Here is a 21,518-nt window from a genome sequence, read left to right as displayed (position 1 = left end):
AGGGTCAGGTCACGCTAGTGTCCTGGAGCCTAAGGGAACTCTTAAGGAACTTTCTCTTGCTCAGCTTCCTTTTCTTGTTTATATATATGCTCCCAGGCACAGGACGGGCAGGGTGCTCCTTGATTGCACCCAGGCTGTTTTGACTGTAAGGTCCAGATTGTCCCTTGAAAGGGTAGGACACCCCACCACACTCTTGCAATTTCCAAGGGGATAGCATTGGGGAGACCTGCTACAACCCTGCCTAGTGAGAATGGACACTTCTTTCCAGGAGAGCCCCTTCCGGGTTTACATAGATTGAGCTGTTTAAATTCTACCTTCGAGTTTACAGAACAAATGGCTGGAAGTTGCAGCTAAACAGATTCAGACTGGAAATAAGGCATACGTTTTTAACAATGAGGGTAATTAACTGTTGGAACAATTTATCAGGAGTTGCCATCATTGGCAATTTTTAAATCAAGGTTGGATTTTTTTTAAGGATGCTCTAGGAATTATTGTGGGGAAGTTCTATGTCCTGTGCTATTCAGGAGGTCAGGCTAGATGATCACAGTGCACCCTTCTGGCCTTGGAATCCAGGAATCTATGAAAGCGACAAGTGTCTAAAGCTATGGAGAATGTTCTTGCAACAAATTAATTACATATTGATTAGCTGAGTTTGTTCTTTTTTCCTCCCTGTTTTATTTTGTTTTATGGAGCGGTGCTGGTGGTACCATAGTTAAGGTTGCAACTGAGTTTCCATTGTAAGCCAGATTTGGAGCCTCATATACAATGCACAAAATGTCAATGTCCCTCACCTTCCCCTCCTTTGAAAAGGAATATGGCTGCTTCATCTGGGCAAAGTGTGAAACATAAGTTAAGCAAAGCTGACCTAACCCAATGTGATACATGGCATGTTTGCTTAAAATAAATAGCAGCAGTTTCAAACCTGTTTTAAATTAAGAAACGTGTGTGTGTGTCAGAGACAGAAAGAGAGAACCACAATCTTTATAGGCATCTGAAAAATAACTTTTGGGGGCTGGGGTGGGAAATGTCTTGTAACAGCATAGACGCTAAATGCATTGACTGAAAAATGTATTTATAACACTAGGGACCTGTGAGTGTGTATCTCGTTCTTTGCTTTTTTTAATAAAATCTTGGCAACTTCAGTGCATGCTATGGTGAACCAGAACCAGGACAGCTACTCAACAGTGAAATTATCAGCAGTATTCAGGCAGGGGGTTATTAGTCATAGTCCTAGTATCACACTGGAATAAGAGCCAGGATGCAAGAAGCGTAACAGTCCACTTTGGAAAGAAGTCAATTTTTTTTGTAAGTTGGAGAGTTTTTGGAGGTTTCTTTATTCTGATTCAAGTCTTTTGCCTGTTTAACCCTAAAATATCTACATATTCCTCTGTTCCACATTCACAATGGAAAGCAGCAACTGGGAAAATGCTGCTGTCTAATATCCAAAGTCAGCAAGACATGTGAAAGAGAGATGTGGTCCAGTGGTCTGAGCATATGACTGGGAACCAAGAATTGCTAAAATCTAATCTTTCCTCTGTCACTGACTGATTCTGTGGCCTTGAGTTAGTTATTTATAATGTGACTTCTCACATGTTCTGAGCACACACAACTGCTATTCAAATGTGACAGCCAGTGCGCAATGCTTTGCACACAGGCAGCAGAGCAGAAATACTGCCCAAGGAAACCAGGGCAAAAGTCCTCACCCTGCTCCTATGGAAACAGCCCTTGGGATCTTTGAGGTGAACTCAGAGGACCTATTTTTTTAAGGTTTCATTTGATTAGCTCACGGGGAGTTGTGAGTGCTCAGCACTCCTGAAAATCAGGTCATTAACTGCTTTGCTAAATGTTCCTGTCTTTGAGACAAAAATAATGATACGCAGCTACCTCACAGTGGCAGCATGAGGATAAATTAGTTAATGTTAGTTCATTGCTTTAAAGATGAAACATGCTATCTATTATTATTTTTTTCACCTTTCATGAATTAGGGGCCAATTCATAACCGGTGGAAATAAATAAACCCAGTCCATTGTATATCCTTTTGTGCAGAGATATACGTGCCAATGCCTGTACATCGGGCATTGGCACTCTCACTGAAGGACTGTCTGGATATATGGACTCTCTACTCAGACCCTATGCCACCAGCACTCCCAGCTATCTCCGTGACACCACTGATTTCCTGAGGAAACTACAATGCATTGGTCACCTCCCAGAAAACACCATCCTAGCCACCATGGATGTAGAGGCTCTCTACACAAACATCCCACACACAGATGGAATACAAGCTGTCAGGAACACTATCCCTGATGATGCCACAGCACAACTGGCTGCTGAGCTCTGTGCCTTTATACTTACACACAACTATTTCAAATTTGATGACAATATATATCTCCAGATCAGTGGCACTGCTATGGGCACCTGCATGGCCCCACAATATGCCAATATCTTTATGGCCGACCTGGAACAACGCTTCCTCAGCTCTCTTCCACTCACGCCCCTTCTCTACCTACGCTACATTGATGACATCTTCATCATCTGGACCAATGGAAGGAGACTCTGGAAAAATTCCACCACGATTTCAACAGCTTCCACCCCACCATCAATCTCAGCCTGGACCAATCTACACGGGAGGTCCACTTTCTTGACACCACGGTGCAAATAAGTGATGGTCACATTAACACCACCCTATATCGAAAACCTACCGACCGCTATGCCTACCTTCATGCCTCCAGCTTCCATCCCGGACACATCACATGATCCATTGTCTACAGCCAAGCACTGAGGTACAACCGCATCTGCTCTAACCCCTCAGACAGAGACCAACACCTACAAAATCTCCACCAAGCATTCTCAAAACTACAATACCCGCACGAGGAAATAAGGAAACAGATCAACAGAGCCAGACGTGTACCCAGAAGCCTCCTACTGCAAGACAAACCCAAGAAAGAAACCAACAGGACTCCACTGGCCATCACATACAGCCCCCAGCTAAAAGCCCTCCAACGCATCATCAAGGATCTACAACCCATCCTGGACAATGATCCCACACTTTCACAGGCCTTGGGTGGCAGGCCAGTCCTTGCCCACAGACAACCTGCCAACCTGGAACATATTCTCACCAGTAATTGCACACCGCACCATAATAACTCTAGCTCAGGAACCAATCCATGCAACAAACCTCGATGCCAACTCTGCCCACATATCTACACCAGCGACACCATCACAGGACCTAACCAGATCAGCCACACCATCACTGGTTCATTCACCTGCACATCCACCAATGTAATATACGCCATCATATGCCAGCAATGCCCCTCTGCTATGTACATCGGCCAAACTGGACAGTCTCTACGGAAAAGGATAAATGGACACAAATCAGACATTAGGAATGGCAATATACAAAAACCTGTAGGAGAGCACTTCAACCTCCCTGGCCACACTATAGCAGACCTTAAGGTGGCCATCCTGCAGCAAAAAAACTTCAGGACCAGACTTCAAAGAGAAACTGCTGAGCTTCAGTTCATCTGCAAATTTGACACCATCAGCTCAGGATTGAACAAAGACTGTGAATGGCTTGCCAACTACAGAACCAGTTTCTCCTCTCTTGGTTTTCACACCTCAACTGCTAGAACAGGGCCTCATCCTTCCTGATTGAACTGACCTCGTTATCTCTAGCTTGTTTGCTAGCATATATATACCTGCCCCTGGAAATTTCCACTACATGCATCTGAGGAAGTGGGTATTCACCCACGAAAGCTCATGCTCCAAAACGTCTGTTAGTCTATAAGGTGCCACAGGATTCTTTGCTGCTTTTACGTGTGTGTTAAATCACACAGGATTGACTCTGCCTTTCATGAGAGCTACCTACATTTAGTTCCATACAATTAGCTGTGGGCCAGTCATTCAAATCAGGTCTTTAAAAACTGAGAATCTAGTTGCTGTCTGTAGACACTGAGGGTCCCGTGGTGCATTTCTCCAAAGAAAAGTCTTCCGTTTTCCCTGGCTAATATTTCCTTTCTCCCATCTTGTTATGCTAAGCCCTCGCTGCCACCCTATGCACAGCTGCTTTTCAGTGATGTATAGTTTGTAAAGCACTTTAAAATGAAAGGCACTTGATAGATGCAAGATTATATTGTCTATACGTAAATTGGGAGTGGTTTTGTTGTCATTCCCTTATCATAAAGATGATGATCTCTCAGTTTTAAAGGTAAGGTCCACATTTGGAAGGGAAGATGCAATTGGTCAAGGAGAGGCTATTCCTTGATATTTTTACAGACCAAACTTTTTAGGTCAGGACCCCTTCTCCCAGTACCCAATGACTGCTTCCTTTGTTGCTTCAAGTGCTGTCAGTGCGATGGGCCGGCAGAGAAAGAAGGGTGCTTTAGGGTGTTGGTCCCTCCTTTTTATAGAGTCAGTGCCGCTCTTGAAAAATATTTGCAGCTGAGATTCAGGAGACAGAGTCTATGTGAAAGGATGTTCCCTGCTACTTTTTCCCTCACCTGTTTGAGTTTCCTTTGTTTCCCTTCCGTTTACTGCTTAAATGCAAATTAAGCAGAGCACACATTCCTTTGTTTGAGACAGACCTGTTTGTGAACCTCAGTTTGGAATATGTGTTACAACCACCAAACCACCATCTTATAACTTCACATACAGTGTTGTCACCCATATTTTATCAGCAAATTATGAGTTTTCAAATGATACCTTACAAGGTATACTTTGTGCAAAGATTATTACAATAGTGTATAGGGTGTGAATACAGGGGTACAGTCTGTACAGTAAATAACAGAAAAAGCCTAGATTTTCTATTGGCAGTGGAGGGAAATTTTATCTTCCTTGGCAGGATCTGATAAAGGCTATTGTTGGAAACAGGACACTACATTCTGTCAACCATTGGTCTGTTTCAGTATAACAATTGCTATATCTCTGTAGACAAAACGTGGGTTTTTCAAAAGTATCTAAGTAATTTAGGAGCGCAAATTCCACTAAAAATCCCGTACTCTGAACTTTTAACATTCCCTGGCTTCATGAGCAGGAAAAGCAGCACTTTAAATCCTAGCTCTACATTCTATCTACAGTCTATCTGTTTTCAATCTTCTGATTGTGATGTGTGTCACAGGAAAGAGTTTACAAAGGTCAGAGATATTTTTTTATTTCTCAGTAGAGTAGGCTGCATCTTGAGGCTTGTGCTCAGTCCAGAGACTGCAGATTTGGGACAGTGTCCTAGTCTGAGAATTTCCATGTATTTTAAGTCACATCTGATTTATCTACAACAAAACTCAGTCACAAATTTTAATTGCATGTTGTAATCCTTTGATTGCCCATCAACTTCGTGAGCATAACATACATTTTGGGCATTTGTTTGGGGCTGTGAGACCACCAAGGCCTGTATCGGCTGATGTCAGAGGGATTCCTTCCCCTAAACTCCAATTTAGGGATAGTCAAAAAATTTCTGTCTAAATTGTTTTTCAACAGAAAATTGGGTTTTCAATAAGCCAAATATTTTCACAAAAATTTGGAATTTCAACTTTTTGTCAAAACCAGATAACTTCCAGCTTTTCAACAAAGTTGCAGTTTAAATGTCAGCAAAAATACATTTTTGTTAGCTTTCGTTGAAATTTTGGGGGAATAGGTGAGGAAATGCCCATTTTTCCAACCTGCTTTACCAAACTGTGCTGTGAGGCAAGATTGCAATATTTGCATCTTTATGCCTGGGCCCCACATTGGTGCATGGTGATGCATTGTCTTCATGGTCCCTGAGGTGTCCTGGTTCCCCCACCTATTTTTCATCAGGATCCCCAACCTATGCCAGTTCACCTGTCTGCTCCCCAGGGCAGAGCTGTGCCCTCTTTATTGCCACAGCATGCACACCCTTTCCCATCCTCATCTCTGCAGAAGGGATCAATCAAATTCATAGGAACCTATTAACCATACTACTGATTTTAGTCTTGCTTTTTCTTTCCATTTCCCATTTCTTAATTCCCTTCTTTTTCTTCTTCTGTCCTCTGTTTTTATTATTTTCCCTTTTCTCCATTCCGGTTTCTTTCTCTTCTCACTTTCTACCTGCCTTCTTCCCTATTTTTATTATTTCTGTTCTCTTTCTCCCACCTGGACTATCCTGTCACTAGTCCTTATTCTTCCCCGTGTCTCTTTCATTCCAAGCAGAACTTTAATGTCTCCCGCAGTTGAGTTCTCACTTCCAGGTGTTTCCCCAGTGTCTCTTTGGGCAAGGATGAAGAGGAGAACAACAATGATGTCACTCCCCTGCTTTGTATAGCTTTTGTGTAAGGCAGGAATCCTTTGTCTTCCAGTGGAAAAACACTGGCATACCAATGGGGTGGGGGGGTGGCTCAGTCACATGTCTTGGCAGGGTCGTAGCAGCCATTACTCGCAGGCTGTATGGGCATCCACAGGAAGACTAAACTCTTTCACAGTCCATTGTCTTTGCTGATGGGCCATCAGCCCTGTCTGGTTTTTCGTTGTTGTACCTGAAGGGCTAGTTGTGGGTGTCACCCAAAGTAACACATTTGAAATACAGCTCATAGACTTTAAGGTCAGAAGGGACCATTATGATCATCTAGTCTGACCTCCTGCACAATGCAGGCCACAGAATCTCACCCATCCACTTCTATAACAAACCCCTAACCTATGTCTGAGTTACTGAAGTCCTCAAATTGTGGTCTGAAGACCTCAAGCTGCAGAGAATCCTCCAGCAAGTGACCTGTGCCCCACACTGAAGAGGAAGGCGAAAAACCTCCAGGGCCTCTGCCAATCTGCCCTGACATGGACAACATTCCTAACTTCAGATACAGAAATGATACAGGCATCAAATTGGATAATCACATTCAGTAAATCATAACCTTTCCAATGATACCTTACATGACACATCTTGCATAAAGTATATCTCAGTTATGCCATATCCATATCATAAGCATATTTCCATAAAGAATATGGAGTGTAACATCATAGTCTCCTTTAACAGTTAGATGTTGTGCTTGCCATTCTAACCATTGTCAGAAACATGCACACACAAAAGAGTGTAGATGACATTTGTGTGAGTGGCCAGAAAGGATCAATGAAGGACTTCAGTTGTACAATATTCTTTATTCTCGTAGTGTATAAAGTGCTTTATCTGATTGTGCATCATGGAGAAGAGCACATGTCATTCCTCAAGCTTTCCTCATGAGTTGCTTACCTCCTGGAAATTGAAGAGATCAGCATTTAAAAGGTGCAGTCATTCAAACATGCTACCCATGTTCAGTGCTGGTTTCCATGCAAGTCACAGATTCTGAGGTCACGGCATTTAATTGTTTTTTCCAAGTGATTTTGTGTGTTTAAGTTGTCAGAGCAGGTCTTTTATTATTTGTCATGTAGCTGAACAAAATTAAAGGGGAAGCTCATATGGCTCTCTGAAAAATAGCATTAAAATAGCTCTCTATCCTCTCCCAAAAATATTGCACAAACATGTCCGCATTCAATAGACTGTGCTAAATTACTACTATGTAATAAATAAGGATTGGATTATTGAGCATAAACTTGTGGAGTTGGGGTTTCTGAATAAAGGCCTCAAGCAGTTGTGACTTTTGTTCACATAAAACCTCAGGGTCAAAACTATGAGGCATTTTTATTTACTAAAGAAATGTAAGTGTAAGAGATCATATCCGTGATAGACACAGAACTAACTCCATTGGTTTCATTCAGTTCAGTATTTAGAAAGTAAGAATTGTGGTTAGGGGATAAGCCTAGGTTGGGGGACCCTTAGGAGGCCTTGGTTCAAGACCCTGCTTGGCCACAGACTTCCTGTGTGACCATGGGCAAATTTTTACTTAGTCTCTCTGTGCCTAAGTTTCCCATGTGTAAAATGGAGAAGACAGTGCTTATATACCTGGCAGAAGAGTTGAGGATAAACACATTAAAGATTGTGAAGCACTCCAATATTGTGGTGATGGGGGCCATGTAAACTACCTTAGATATATTTACACTTTAGTAAGCGAGATCAGAATCAGCTACTCTTATTTTTCAATAGTATTTCACATGACTAAAACCCATCTTACTAAGATTTCCTTTGTCCTACTCCTCCCTCAATTTTAATAAAAATAAACATCTCATTTTAAAATATTACCCTGTCTATTTGCTCTTTACATGTAGCTTGAATATCTGGAGCCTTGAGGATTTTACTGTAGAAGCTGAACAGTACAACTAAGTCAAGAAAACATTATTTTAAAATGCTAAGAGCCCTAGAGCCATTGATCAAATGGCCAGATGTTGGTGCTGGATATAGCGTGTGGTACCATCCACGAAAATCAGGTGTTGGTTCTCAGAAACTGATTTATCAATTTGTTAACTTTGTGCCAAAGTTAAGAAAAGTATGTGACAAAACTTAATTTCCTTACAGTGCTTGAGGAATTTATAGTATCAAGTCAAGTCCTTTTTAACAGCTCAGCAGTTCAGCCTGTTATCCAGATAAATCCCTAGGAACCAGAGCCAATACTTGGCTTATATGTACAGAAAATATCTCACAGTAATCCAAGTTGTGTTTGAGCTCTGATCCACACCTGGTAAGTTGGAAGTTTCTTTCCACTCCACACTTACCGTTGCACACTTGAAAACACACGTTGTCACACACTGATTAATGGAGACTTGGTAGCAGTGATTTAACAATTACAAATAAAAAAACCTGCATTCAGGCATTCCTATTTTAGAGCTATAAAATTGTGGAGCAAGACTGGAGCAACACGTCTCCCTTTACTGACAAAACTGTTAGTATCCTCAAAGTGAGGGAGAGATTGACACTGACAGCTTTGTGCAGGAAGGTTACCTTTAGGCCTTGTGAGTTTTATAAAACCCAACATTGTAAACAGCAAGTGTCTTTATATCAGAAGGTGCTTTCTTTTTGGAAAATAGCATTTTTATGTGGCAGTTGCTCTGATGACTATTATTTTTACTGACTAGCAAAGAAACATGTTACATAAAGCCCAGAAAACTTTATAATTTTTGCTCAAATGTTCAGGTTTTTCCTTTTCTAAGGCTGGGGATTTGTATGTCATGGGAGAGGGTTTCTGCTTTGGTCTGACTTCTCCTGTCCTCCACCCACCCCACACAGACCACCCTTCTTTGGACAACTCTCAGGGGAAAGTACAGATGGTCTGGAGAAGAAAATCTCTCTTCTTGCAGATGATATTCTCCTATAAATCAGTGACTGGACTTAGCCAACTGCAAGTATTCAGCCTAATCTCTGACTACAAAGTAAACAAATCTAAATCAGGAGCTCTGATAAGAGGGCATCGATTCTCAGGAATCTTGAGTCCTGTTACTGGAATAAAGAAGCTTTCTGATGTCTTGGAACCACAGCTGATCAATAAGAACCTCTATAATAATACTGAGCCCATTAAACAAATTAAATCAGATTTCTACCATTAGCTGCCACAGGTAGAGTAGAAGCAACAAAATTAATGTGCTACCAAGATTTCTGTTCATTTTCCATTTCCTACCCCTGATACAATCAAAAAACTGTTCTGGAAACCCACGTTTCCATGGTCATTTGGATGGGAGCAAATGCAGAATTAAACACAAGCTTCTTTATGTGCTCAGATACTACAAACAGTGATATAGATAAGAAAGGAACTAAAGAACTGGGTCTTTGGCACTTCTCCATTTATTATAAAGAAACCTACATAAAATATGTAATAGACTAGACATCTGATACCACAAAATAATTTAGCCAGTTAGAACAATGGCTTGTAAAAAGAAGTTTAGCTTCAGACATACCAATCCTTTTCCAAAGGGCAATATAGAAAGCTTCACAGTTTGATGCAGGATCCTTTCCACATGTGCTTGCATAAACTAATTTAAGGACTCCTGCAAGTCTTGCTGTTGCAATCTTCCCTTCAACTGAGAATCTTGCCCATCTGAAAATGATTGTGTGATTCCCAAAGTGAACAGAAAAGTTTGTTTTTTGTCAGAGAAAATGTTGGATTATTCCAGAATGTGGTATTGAGAGAAGACTGGAGAGAGGATTCTGCAGTGACACAGAAAGGAGCAACTGAGGGTACGTCTACACTACAGGATTAGTCCGATTTTACACAAACCGGTTTTGTAAAACAGATGGTATAAAGTCGAGTGCACGCAGCCACACTAAGGACATTAATTCGGCGGTGTGCGTCCATGGTCTGAGGCTAGCGTCGATTTCCAGAGCGTTGCACTGTGGATAGCTATTCTGTAGCTATCCCATAGTTCCCGCAGTCTCCCCCGCCCCTTGGAATTCTGGGTTGAGATCCCAGTGCCTGATGGGGCAAAAATCATTGTCGCGAGTGGTTCTGGGTAAATGTTATCACTCATTCCTTCCTCCGGGAAAACAACGGCAGACAATCATTTCGCGCCCTTTTCCCCTGGATTGCCCTGGCAGACGCCATAGCACGGCAACCATGGAGCCCGTTCAGCTTTTTTTTTTTACTGTCACCGTATGTGTACTGGTTGCCGCTGACAGAGGCAATACTCCAGCGCTACACAGCAGCATTCGTTTGCTTTTGCATGATAGCAGAGACGGTTATTAGTCTTTCTGTACCGTCTGTTGCCATTGTAAATTGGCAATAAGATGACGGTTATCTGTCGCTCTGTACTGTCTGCTGCTATCATGGGTGCCCCTGGCTGACGTCGGCTGGGGGCGCAAAGGCAAAAATGGGAATGACTCCCCGAGTCAATCCCTCCTTTATGGTATCTAAAAATAGAGTCAGTCCTGCCTAGAATATGGGGCAAGTGTACTAGAGAACCAGTGTATCAGAGAGCACAGCTACTCCATGTCAGATCCCACAGAAATGACAAGCTGCATGCCATTCACGGGGGTTGCCCCTGCAACAACCCCACCTGTTGTTTCCCTCCTCCCCAACCTTCCTGGGCTACCGTGGCAGTCTCCCCCACATTTGTGTCACGAAATTATAAGAATGCAGGAATAAGAAACAGTGACTTGTTAGTGAGATAAAATGAGGGGGAGGCAGCCTCCCGGTGCTATGACAGTCAAAGCAGAACATTAAGCGGTGTGGGGGAGAGGAGCCCAGCATCCCGCTGCTGATGGAGCTCAGCCCCCAGTTGCTATGATGAGGACGGTTACCAGCCGTTCTGTACCATCTACTGGGAAAGACCAGGAACCATTCCTATTTTTACCCAGGCGCCCCCGGCCAGCCTCACCTGAGGCCAGCCAGGAGCACTCACGGGCTGATGGTGACGACGGATAGCAGTCATATTGTACCGTCTGCGACTGGGAAGGGGAGAAGAGCAGATACTGCTCTTCACTGCTGCAGCATTGCGTCTACCACCAGCATTCAGTAGACATAGGGTGACATTGAAAAAAGTCAAGAAACGATTTCTTCCCTTTTCTTTCACGTGGTGGGGGGAGGGAGTAAATTGACGAGCTATACCCTGACCCACGCCGGACAATTTTGAGTGTTTGAGCCTACAAGCACTGGGAGCTCAGCCAAGAATGCAAATAGTTTTCAGAGACTGCTGTGGACTGTGGGATAGCTGGAGTCCTCAGTACCCCCTCACTCCCTCCATGAGCGTCCATTTGATTCTTTGGCTTTCCATTACGCTTGTCACGCAGCACTGTGTAGCCTGGAGATTTTTTTCAAATGCTTTGGCATTTTGTCTTCTGTAACGGAGCTCCGATAGAACAGATTTGTCTCCCCATACAGCGATCAGATCCAGTATCTCCCGTACGGTTCATGCTGGAGCTGTTTTTGAATTTGGGACTGCATCGGCACCCGTGCTGATCAGAGCTCCACGCTGGACAAACAGGAAATGTAATTCAAAAGTTCGCGGGGCTTTTCCTGTTTACCTGGCCACTGCATCTGAGTTCAGATTGCTGTCCAGAGCGGTCACAGTGGTGCACTGTGAGATACCGCCCGGAGGCTAATACCATCGATTTGCGGCCACACTAACCCTAATCCGATATGGTAATACCGATTTTAGCGCTACTCCTCTCATCGGGGAGGAGTACAGAAACTGATTTAAAGAGCCCTTTATATCGATATAAAGGGCCTCGTAGTGTGGACGGGTGTGCCGTTAAATCGGTTTAACGCTGCTAAAATCAGTTTAAACGCGTAGTATAGACCAGGCCTGACAGTGGAGTTTCTCTTCAGAGGACCAAAGAATTAGAAGTAAATCATTGCTGTGAGATACAGCACAAAAAAGAACAGTAAGGTGCTTTTCAATAAGAAGCCATAAGGGAGTATAAGCACCTCTGGACTTCTTCCACAACCCTTAAACACATTGACTAGTACTTACATGAGTAGTCCCATTAAACTCAGGACTTGTTGGCAATTTTACAGTGTAGACAAAACTTTTGTCTTTCACGGGTACTTAAAAAAGCCCTCCCACAAAACACAAAGGTTTTGCCAACTCAAGTGGCAGTATGAATGCTGCTTTGTCGGCAGAAGGGCTCTCCTGCCGACAAAGCTAACGCCGCTCGCAGGGCTGGAAGTATTTTGTCGGCAAAAGTGCCAACAAAGTACCAAAAAAGAGCGTTAACACATGCTGACTTTTAGCGACAAGGCTGTGTCGACACAGCCTTGTCTCTAAAAGCGGCATGATGTAGACAAGACCTCAGTGACTACTCTCACAAAATAATTACTGTTCAAGATAAGTAAGAGTTGCAGAATCAGGACGCTAGTCTTTAGAAACCATCAGATATTTGGTATTAAGATCCGAGTGTTCATTTAGCAATATGTAGCCTACATTCTGCTACTTTTGTATGTCTGTTTACATCTTTCCTGTATTCCTATTCTAAGCACAAATGCAGTCACTTGATTTAACTGAATAGCATTAGGCACATACTGTGTATGCTGAACATTTCTATTGTGTCAATCCAAGGTGCTTGTTGCATCATTCAACTGTGTTAAGGACATAGATAATTATGCCCCAGCATTTTTGTCCTAATTCCTACAGAGGAATAGCTTTAATTTTTTGCGAAAGTAATTGTTTTAAATAAAAACTTCAGGGGTCATTCTAGGCTGTCCCTCTAAGAGAGGCAGAACTCAGAGCAAAGGAGAGGAGGAGCTAAAGCAGGTTTAATCCATTTTCACCCTCCTGATTCTGAGCTGTTCCAGGGACTGAAATGGCACTCAGTATAATATAGGAAACCTGGGGATCTGTCTAAGTTATCCCTGTGAGTCCCAGCACTGCCCTAATTCTCCACAGCTGACAGCACTGCTCCCCAAAATATTTCTCCTGCTGCAGCCCCTCCCTCAGCTCATTCCCTACATCAGGGCTTGCAGCTGCGTCCTCAGAAGGCAGCCTTCCATGGTGGCTGCATCAGGGAATCCTCATCCAGCTGCAACTGGGACTATTACAGCCCCCTTTTTGTCACTGCAACCTTTTTACCTGGCATCAAGGAGCCAGAATGGGAGTGAGGCTTTCACACTGGACTATTATCAGCTTAATTGTTATAATTCATTTTCTGAATTTGACTGTAAGTTTGTCATGGATGCTTAAAATTACAGAATCTTTAAAATGCAAAGAGTATAAAGGCCTATTGAATTTTAAAAAACAAATTACTCTTGACTTTTTTTCTTCCCCCTTCTCAACAAGAATTATTTCTGTCTTGTTCACTAACACCTCCTGAAGTGCTTTTTGGTACCTTTTTGAAAATTGGCATGTAATTTTTTTTCTGACTATGTAGAACTAAACAGCTTTTTCTGAAAACATGCCATAAGAGTACCTTGTGGTTCATGGTGAAGAGTACTCTGTGATTCATGGTGAATCACACACCCCTATAACTTCTTACGAGTGAGAGAGTAAATACAGTTGTAACATTTGCTCATGATGAGTGATCCCAGATTTGCTCTCTGAACCGTCAGTCTTCAAGCAAAACTTTTGGTAGTATTTCAGTTTAATGCATCTTGATGAAGATTTAGATTTGTTTCTATGAGCTAGATCCTAAAATGGTATAAATCTGCTTAACTCGACTGAAGTCAATTTATGAATCTTGGGCACACATCTTTTTTAAGGAGAAGGCATTTATTCTTGTGGGGGGAATGCTGCTTTCATCCATAGAAACTCCTGTGTGAGAATAACATTGGTGTGTAATTTCCAAAAAAAGATTTCAAACCACTGCTTGCCTGCTCCCAGCAACTCTCGAGAATGCAAACATACAAACAGTGAAAATGAGTTGCATCTAGAGCATCTGATCACATACACTTTGCATATTCTTTTTCTATAAAACTCAAGTCTGTCAATAGCACTTTCTTTGGTGTTTACATAAAAGAAACAAAATCAGTGTGAGTTATTTTTCTGTTTTATTAGCACCGTTTGCTGTTTTAAGTAAAAGGATCAGCGTTGTCCAGAGGAGTTGAGATTACACTAACATCAGCAGTTTTTGTGTTCGCTTTGCTTTTATTACACTTTTTGGCACCATACTTAATTTCTAATCAAGTAAATGTGTTTGAAAGCATGGTTCAAGGCGAAATCTTACATTTCTATACAAGATATGTTAAATGTATTTAAATCCAGTTTCATAAGTATGGTACTGTTACCGCTATTTCACTGTGACAGTTTTGTAACTAGTGCAGTTATCTTTGATGAAAGCAAATGAATATTAGTTTGCAGAGATACATTATGGATTAATATTTGGATGAAAACAGGAAGACTGAGGAATATTAGCATGCGAGTCTTTCGCCACAGGGCCACCGGTTCCAATACATCAAAGGCTAGTGGCAACACAAAACTTTTGCCTTCCGATGGCTGTTCTTTAGCTTTCATGAAATATATTGTTGGTCTTAGCCAAGTTCCTAATGGAAGGCACTCGTTGGCAGACTCAACAGAGGGTAAAGGTTGACAGGGATGAGCCACATGAGTGGAGCAGCATAGGGAAACTTAAATCTCCTCTTCCCTGCAATCTCTGAAGGAAGGGGCGAGCCTCTGGAGCGGTCAACCCAGCTGTTTATGGGTCTGATCCAAAGCCCACTGAAGTCAGTGGAAAGTTATGACTTCCAGAGACTGCCATTGACTTCAATGGGCTTTGGATCAAGCCTTTCATGGACATTAAATACACTTAGGAAATGTTTTTCTTTATTTAAAAATAGAACAGATTAAAGGCCAATAAATAAAACCAACCAGCCCCACCTCATTGTACAAACCTTGTCCTGTGGTTCTAAAGGTTTACACAGATAAGCAGGGCATGGAGTAAGGCCTTTATTTTTAATCTCATATGACTCAGCTCAATAATAATTAGCTTTTCATCTGCTTCTGTGGGCCTCCTGCACTGCACAGATGCAGCAGCTAACCTTGGTTCCTTAGAGAAAATTATCTCTGGGAAATGATTTCCGAGCAAGGGTATTCATATCTCACTTACTCTTCCGTATCTTCATCACCAGGATGCACAGCTGTTGAAGAACCTCAGTCCAATCCACTGTCGTGTTGAATAGCTCACCATTGCAAGAGCACCATCAATATATATTGTTCTGAACATTTTTGGTCAGAGTTTCCTCTGTTGAAATCCCTGTTTGAGGGGCAGGGAGTGTGGAGAAGAAGAGAGAGAGAGAAGAAGTCTGTGTACAGTTCTTCTCTGAGAGTATTAGGATAATTAAGTAAATTACATTTCTGTTTATAGAAATAATTACCCCTTAGTATCTCAAGACTGCAATTAGACTGTAGCTTTTCTTCAAAGTTTAATCAAATGGGCCAGGGAAAGTGATAGAAATATCCTACAGGTGATATTCAAGCAGTGGGGGATGCAGGATTGAGATATTCTGCAGGCCAATTGTTATGCCCAGAAGCATCCTCAATGGACCGTCCACAATGGATGCATTTCAGAAAAGATACACGTTCTCTGAGGGAATGTACCAGTATTTAATAGAATGAAAACAAAGCTTAGTAAAACTTCACCATTTTCCATCTCTGCTTCCTTTTAGAAGTTTTTCACTATGTGTTCTTGAACTTATTCATTTTAAGAATCTCATCTTTCAACCGCCATTTCCAGCCAGCCTTTCCTGTACCAACTAGAATGCATTGACTAATGTTTTCAAAAACAGCTGCAAAGTATAATTCCCTGGCACCTCATATTTTTGAATTTTCTATATCTGCTTCCCCACTAGTTGTACAAAGCATTTGATCAAAACATCACTTTCTCTACAGTGGGAAAACATTGTAGTCTCTTTTGAAATTATCCAGGTATATTGGTGTTTTACTCAGTCTTACTGTCTTTTACCATCCTGTTTACTACTTGGATGATAGCCAGAAATGCATAGATTTCTCCTACTTGTGCTGGTTTAAATACCTTTCACTACTTTCCAGCAGATATTCTGGGCAATAACTTTTCTGTCATCATTCATCAAGTTATTTTTTCTTTTTCTTTTTTTTTTTATAAAATCTGCTACATCTTTTCGTGTATAATTGTTTCTCTTCTTGGAATCTTAGAACTGCTATGATCGCTAAATCCAAGACAGAGCAATATTGTGGTTTGTTTCTTGCTGCTCTAAGCAGGCTACTTGTGTTGCGGGACAGCAGCCTCTATAGGACAATTACTCTGCTGCTTATGTAGATGAGCTGGGGGTGGGTGTAGCTTTGAATCTGCCCCCCTCAATGCACAGCCAGTATAGCTGATTTGAAACAGAGAGGGAAGTATTTTATGCCAGGTAAAGGGCTACTGCAGATTACTTTCTCACTGAAGCAAGGGGGAAATCAGATTCTCAAACTGTAGCTCTGTGAGGATATATCTATGCTGCAATTAGACACCTACCATGCCCCATGCCAGCTGACTCGCAATCATGGGGCTTGGGCTAAGGGGCTGTTTAAGGGCCTTTGGGATCCTTTAACCTTGCAGGGTCCTAGAGCTTCACCCTGAGCCCAAATGTCTACATCACAATTAAACAGCCCCTTAGCCCGAGCCCTGCAAGCCAAAGTCAGTTGGCACAGGCCAGCCAGGGGTTTTCAATTGCAGTGTAGACATACCCCAAGATGCAGTTTAGTTCCAGGTCTTCTCCTGGGGCAGCACAGACATGCTCAAAATATATTCCAGGCTTATAGTAAATCCACAGTCTAGCTCTTAATAATCCTGACATTATATTTCTTGAAACAGCAGATTCTCTTTTAAAAATAGTTTGAAATAAAAGTAGAAGAAATTTAGAGGGCTAGGTACAGTGAGGTGGGGGGAGAGGCAGTAGGGAGCTAGTTACTTCTCCCTGATTCTGAGGCTAGCCCTGGCCCCAGTGTAATTTAGAGCAGCTATGGGGCTGCTCTAAAATGCACCATTGACACAGGGCCTTTAATGGACCCAATGCCAATGGAAGATCAGTTTGGCAAAGCGGACTCCACAACAGCCCACGCACACACCCCAATAAACCTACTAAGTTGGACTGGGAGTGGGCACAGACATAGGACCTGGCTGCCATGCATTTTCACCAGCAGGGGTTTCCCCTCAGACAGGGAGGGGTCTGTCTGCTTGGAATTTTGAGGCCTGGGGTCACATCAAGGGGTCGTTATGCCATTGGAAATCTGTCCCAAAGAACACAATACAAGTTTCAGTCACAAGTTGTGTCTGACAAAAAGATCATTCCAAGTAGAGTAGGAATTTGCATGTTAAAGCAGTTAGCACAGTTAGACATTTTAGAAGTTTGTCTTTATGCTCTCTAAAAAAACCCACTTTTAATTATTCTCTTCAGCACTAAGTTCTGCTTCCCGGTTCCCTTTTGACACGTGGATCTTGCTCTTTAAGAGCCCAATTCCTCTAGCACTTGTACATTCCTAGCTAGAATATTAACAAGCCTCTCTAAAACTTGGATATGCTCCTACCATAATGAATATATTCAGTATCTTGGTTTTCTCTTAGTAACAGAAGTTTGCATGTATAGGAGGGAGTCGTGCCAGTGCTAATTATGAAAAAGCTATTTTTAATACGTCATTCTTGTGCCGTGTCTTCTTATTACTGTCTCAAATTCTGACACTGAAAGATGTTTCACTTTGTTTTTGTAGGTAATGCAAATGGACCAGAAATTAAACCTCATTACAGATATGCTGCATCACCTGGTTTCCAATCAGCAGGATGGCCAAAGCAGTAACAGATCATCTCAGAGAAGCAACACCGTTAACTCAGATTTCTTCCTCCCTAACAACACCCTCCCTACTTATGAACAACTGACAGTACCAAGAAGAATCCAAGATGACATATCCTGATATGGTAGAAATACAAATGGTTGTTTTTTCCCTTTTTAAATGGAACTGAAGGTTGTGAATCTGGAAAGAGTTAAATTTATCAGCCATATGGAACACACATGACTACTGTACCAATGTTTCTCGCCTCTGAAACACTTCTTCCAAAGACAGTCAGTCAGATCAGATGAAGATTTATCAAGCTAACACACCTCAAGGCCTCTGTGCTGTGTTGTTTTAACACGGTACATTCTTAAGTTCCATTTTTATTTTGTTCAAGAACAGTCGAGTGCAATTCATCATGGCACTGCAAGACCAAAACAATATAGAAGACAGACAAAATTGCAAGGAATTTATGACTCCTTTTAAAGGAAATATAGTAATACTTGAACTTAGATAGCAATGTGTGCATTCTGTTTATGAATCAACTGATAGCAATATAGTTTTACTAGTTAGATTTTAAAGCAAAATGGGGTAACTTATGTTGATTTTATTGTATAAACATACCACTGACATTCTAGAGAATGACAAACCGCACAGTGAATTATTTTCTTTTCTCTGTTACATAAACACTTACCAGATAATGACTAGATTTTCTTTTTAATCTGTTTTTCTGCAGGGAAGAAGTAGTGGTTAATCTGAAACCATACTGTTTATAGAGGAAAGTGCTATAGATTTTTTTAAGATATGAAGTTTTCATGGGAGAAGGATAAAATACTTCAATGAAAAAAATAATTCTGCTTTCTAGAAAACTGCTGCCAAAGAGTTTATATATAAATGTTAACACAACTATGTAAATGTGCTTGTCCAGAAAGATCTTTTAAAAACGAGTGTTCACTGCTTTTATATTTTTTCTGTGTCTAATTTTTGTAGCATTACTTCCAAAAATGTTACAAGTAAATACATGCAAAAGTCTAAAGCAACTGGATCTTGTTGGTCAAGCGCTTGAATCCGCCAGTTGTTGAGCATCCACAACTCCCATAGGAACCAAGGCCCCAATTCGGAAATGCATCTCTAGTCGGCACAGCATGTAAGCACATACGTTAAGTCCTTAAGCATATTTTTCCTGACTAGGGATAGATTTAAGCATGTGCCTAAGTGCTTTCCTGAATCAGGGACTCAAAACACTCAGCCCTCAACATGAGACACTCAAACCCCCCAAAGGCTTAGATCCTAATTTAGGGGACCAAGGCCATTAAAACTAAAGACTCACATTGACTTGGTCATTCAGGCTCCAAATCCTACTTGTCACACTCATACAAGTAGTCCCTACTGAAGTCAGTGGGCCAAATTCTGCCCTTATTTATGCCAGTGAAGTTAGTGGAGTTCCTCCACATTTATTTTTGTATTAATGAGAGCAGAATTTGGCCCAGTGTGACTACTCACATGAGTGAGGTGAGCAGGATTTGAACTTAGGTGACTTAGAGTGAAATTCACCCCATACCAAAAGCCAGCATAAAGCCTGTCCACTTCAAAGGCTTCAGTAGGTCTTAAATGGTGCACAAGTTTTGTATTGGCTCTCTAAATATGGATGAAGTTCACCTTGGTTGAGAGAGTGACTGAAAACTGGTGATTTTACAAAACAAATATTTAGGCCAAATTAATGACTAGGTTTATTGCAGGTAAATGAAGAGGAGGGCAGATGGAGTAGGTCACAAACTCCTCTATTGTTGTAGCAATAGATATAAAAATCCAAGATCTGAATATTTAGTCCTGTACATTTGAAAGGAATTGGACTGTATTGCAAAACTGAGGCCTCATAGCCACTTAATATTACATAGCAGTTAACCTCACCACACTTTAACATATGAGTAACATGAAATACTTGTGCATATCGATTGAATTGAGCTCACAGGGTAGTACAGGTAATAGGTCTGGGCTTTGTTTTAAACATTTAATCTTCTAACATGTCTGAACTCAGTTGAATTATAGAGCAAAGCATACTGTATCTCCTTATACCGATTGTTAAAATTATTCAGTCTTGCTGCTATACAGTAGATCATTTTAAGGGTGTAGAAATTTACAGCTGTAAACAGGGACTATTTCTGGGCATTATGTTTTATAGAAATCAAAAATAATTGTGATGATTTTGAATTTGTTTTTTAATGAAGTTCACTGTGTAATTTCAGGTTATTAATCTGACTGTTAATTTCCTAATAAAATACAGGATGGGAGTACTATGACTTTGATTTGTTCTAAACTCCACAGACTTGGTACATTCCAGAAAGACTAATATTTTTTCTGCATCTGTCACCATGGTGTGTGGATGCCTTATTTGAAACACAAGATCTCAGTAAGAGTGACCAACCTCCATCTTCCTGTTCTGCCTGCATCTTAAGTAGAGAGCTGTGAAAACAGGATTTAATCTGTTGAGAAGTTACAGGCAAAGAGATGTGTCCTGTAGCTCTTTCTAAAAGCAACCAGGTTCTTGCTTACACATATTTCCAGAGGCACGGAGCTTCTACCAAGAAAGCTCTGTCATCAGCACCCAGACCTTCCAAGATCATATCTTCATTTTCTTTCTGGCAGGTAAACCTCAGTACTAATAACATTGAACACAACACATTTCATGCCAAAGGATCCAAAAGCAAACACTTTACACATTGATATGTGAATGTATACATTTCAGAAACCACCTTCACCAAAATCCTGTTCTAAACTCTGTTCCTAAAAGATTTCAAACCTTGTAGTGGTTATTTCTCAGGTCTACAAGTAGCTATTCCAGATCTGGATTCAGTTATTCCTTTCAGAAACATGGTACCAGCTCCTAAATCCTTTCTGACTTAACTCTTCATTCTGCAGGAGAAAGCGTCCTTCCAGGAGGAAGACTGATATCTTTTCCAAAGGAAGCATGGGCTCAAGTAACCACTGACATTTAGGGTCCTAGTCATTCTTGAAAGATGCTCTGCCAGTGTAAAGAGGCCTTAAAGTGGCCTCTTTTACATTACCAGAGGCAAGTAAAGAGACTTAGTGTAAAAGAGAATCATATCCAATTTCTCCTCCATTTTCCCACCTCTAATTTTTTGTTATTCCTTCAGAAGAACCTCTTTATGATTTAAACCATCTATCTTCGTTCTTGGGCCCATAAAAAGGGTTCAGAAACCGAAACTCATCACTGAACTTTGTTATAGACCAAGTATTTTGGAGGATTGTCTTCATGTTGAAAGTGAGTAGCAGAAGCAGGTGAAGTTTTATGAAACAATTTTTGATTAATATCTTTAGTAATAATAAGGAACATTATAGGCAGTACTATAATCATATAACTGCATATAATCATTGAGACATCTGAACTGTTTTGTTAATGATTTGATAACTTGAAATGACTTCTTTATTTGCCATAGTTCATGTTATTGTCTGAGTAAAGGAAGCAGAACTGTGCTGTCTCA

General features: G+C 41.3%; 1 protein-coding gene across 1 annotated transcript in view; it reads left to right on the top strand.

Moving 5' to 3' along the window:
- KCNQ1 (potassium voltage-gated channel subfamily Q member 1) overlaps positions 1-20,301 on the top strand; it is a 564,083-nt gene extending 543,782 nt beyond the window's left edge. The window contains 1 exon segment of the mRNA XM_030560570.1: positions 17,956-20,301. Coding sequence (XP_030416430.1) covers positions 17,956-18,156 — 201 coding nt within the window. The 3' untranslated portion in view covers positions 18,157-20,301.
- The last annotated feature ends 1,217 nt before the right edge of the window (positions 20,302-21,518 follow it).

The sequence above is a fragment of the Gopherus evgoodei genome, chromosome 4 (assembly GCF_007399415.2).
Source record: "Gopherus evgoodei ecotype Sinaloan lineage chromosome 4, rGopEvg1_v1.p, whole genome shotgun sequence".
NCBI lineage: Eukaryota > Metazoa > Chordata > Testudines > Testudinidae > Gopherus > Gopherus evgoodei.
Note: the sequence above shows the minus strand (reverse complement) of the source record. Positions and strands in the feature narration are given on the sequence as shown.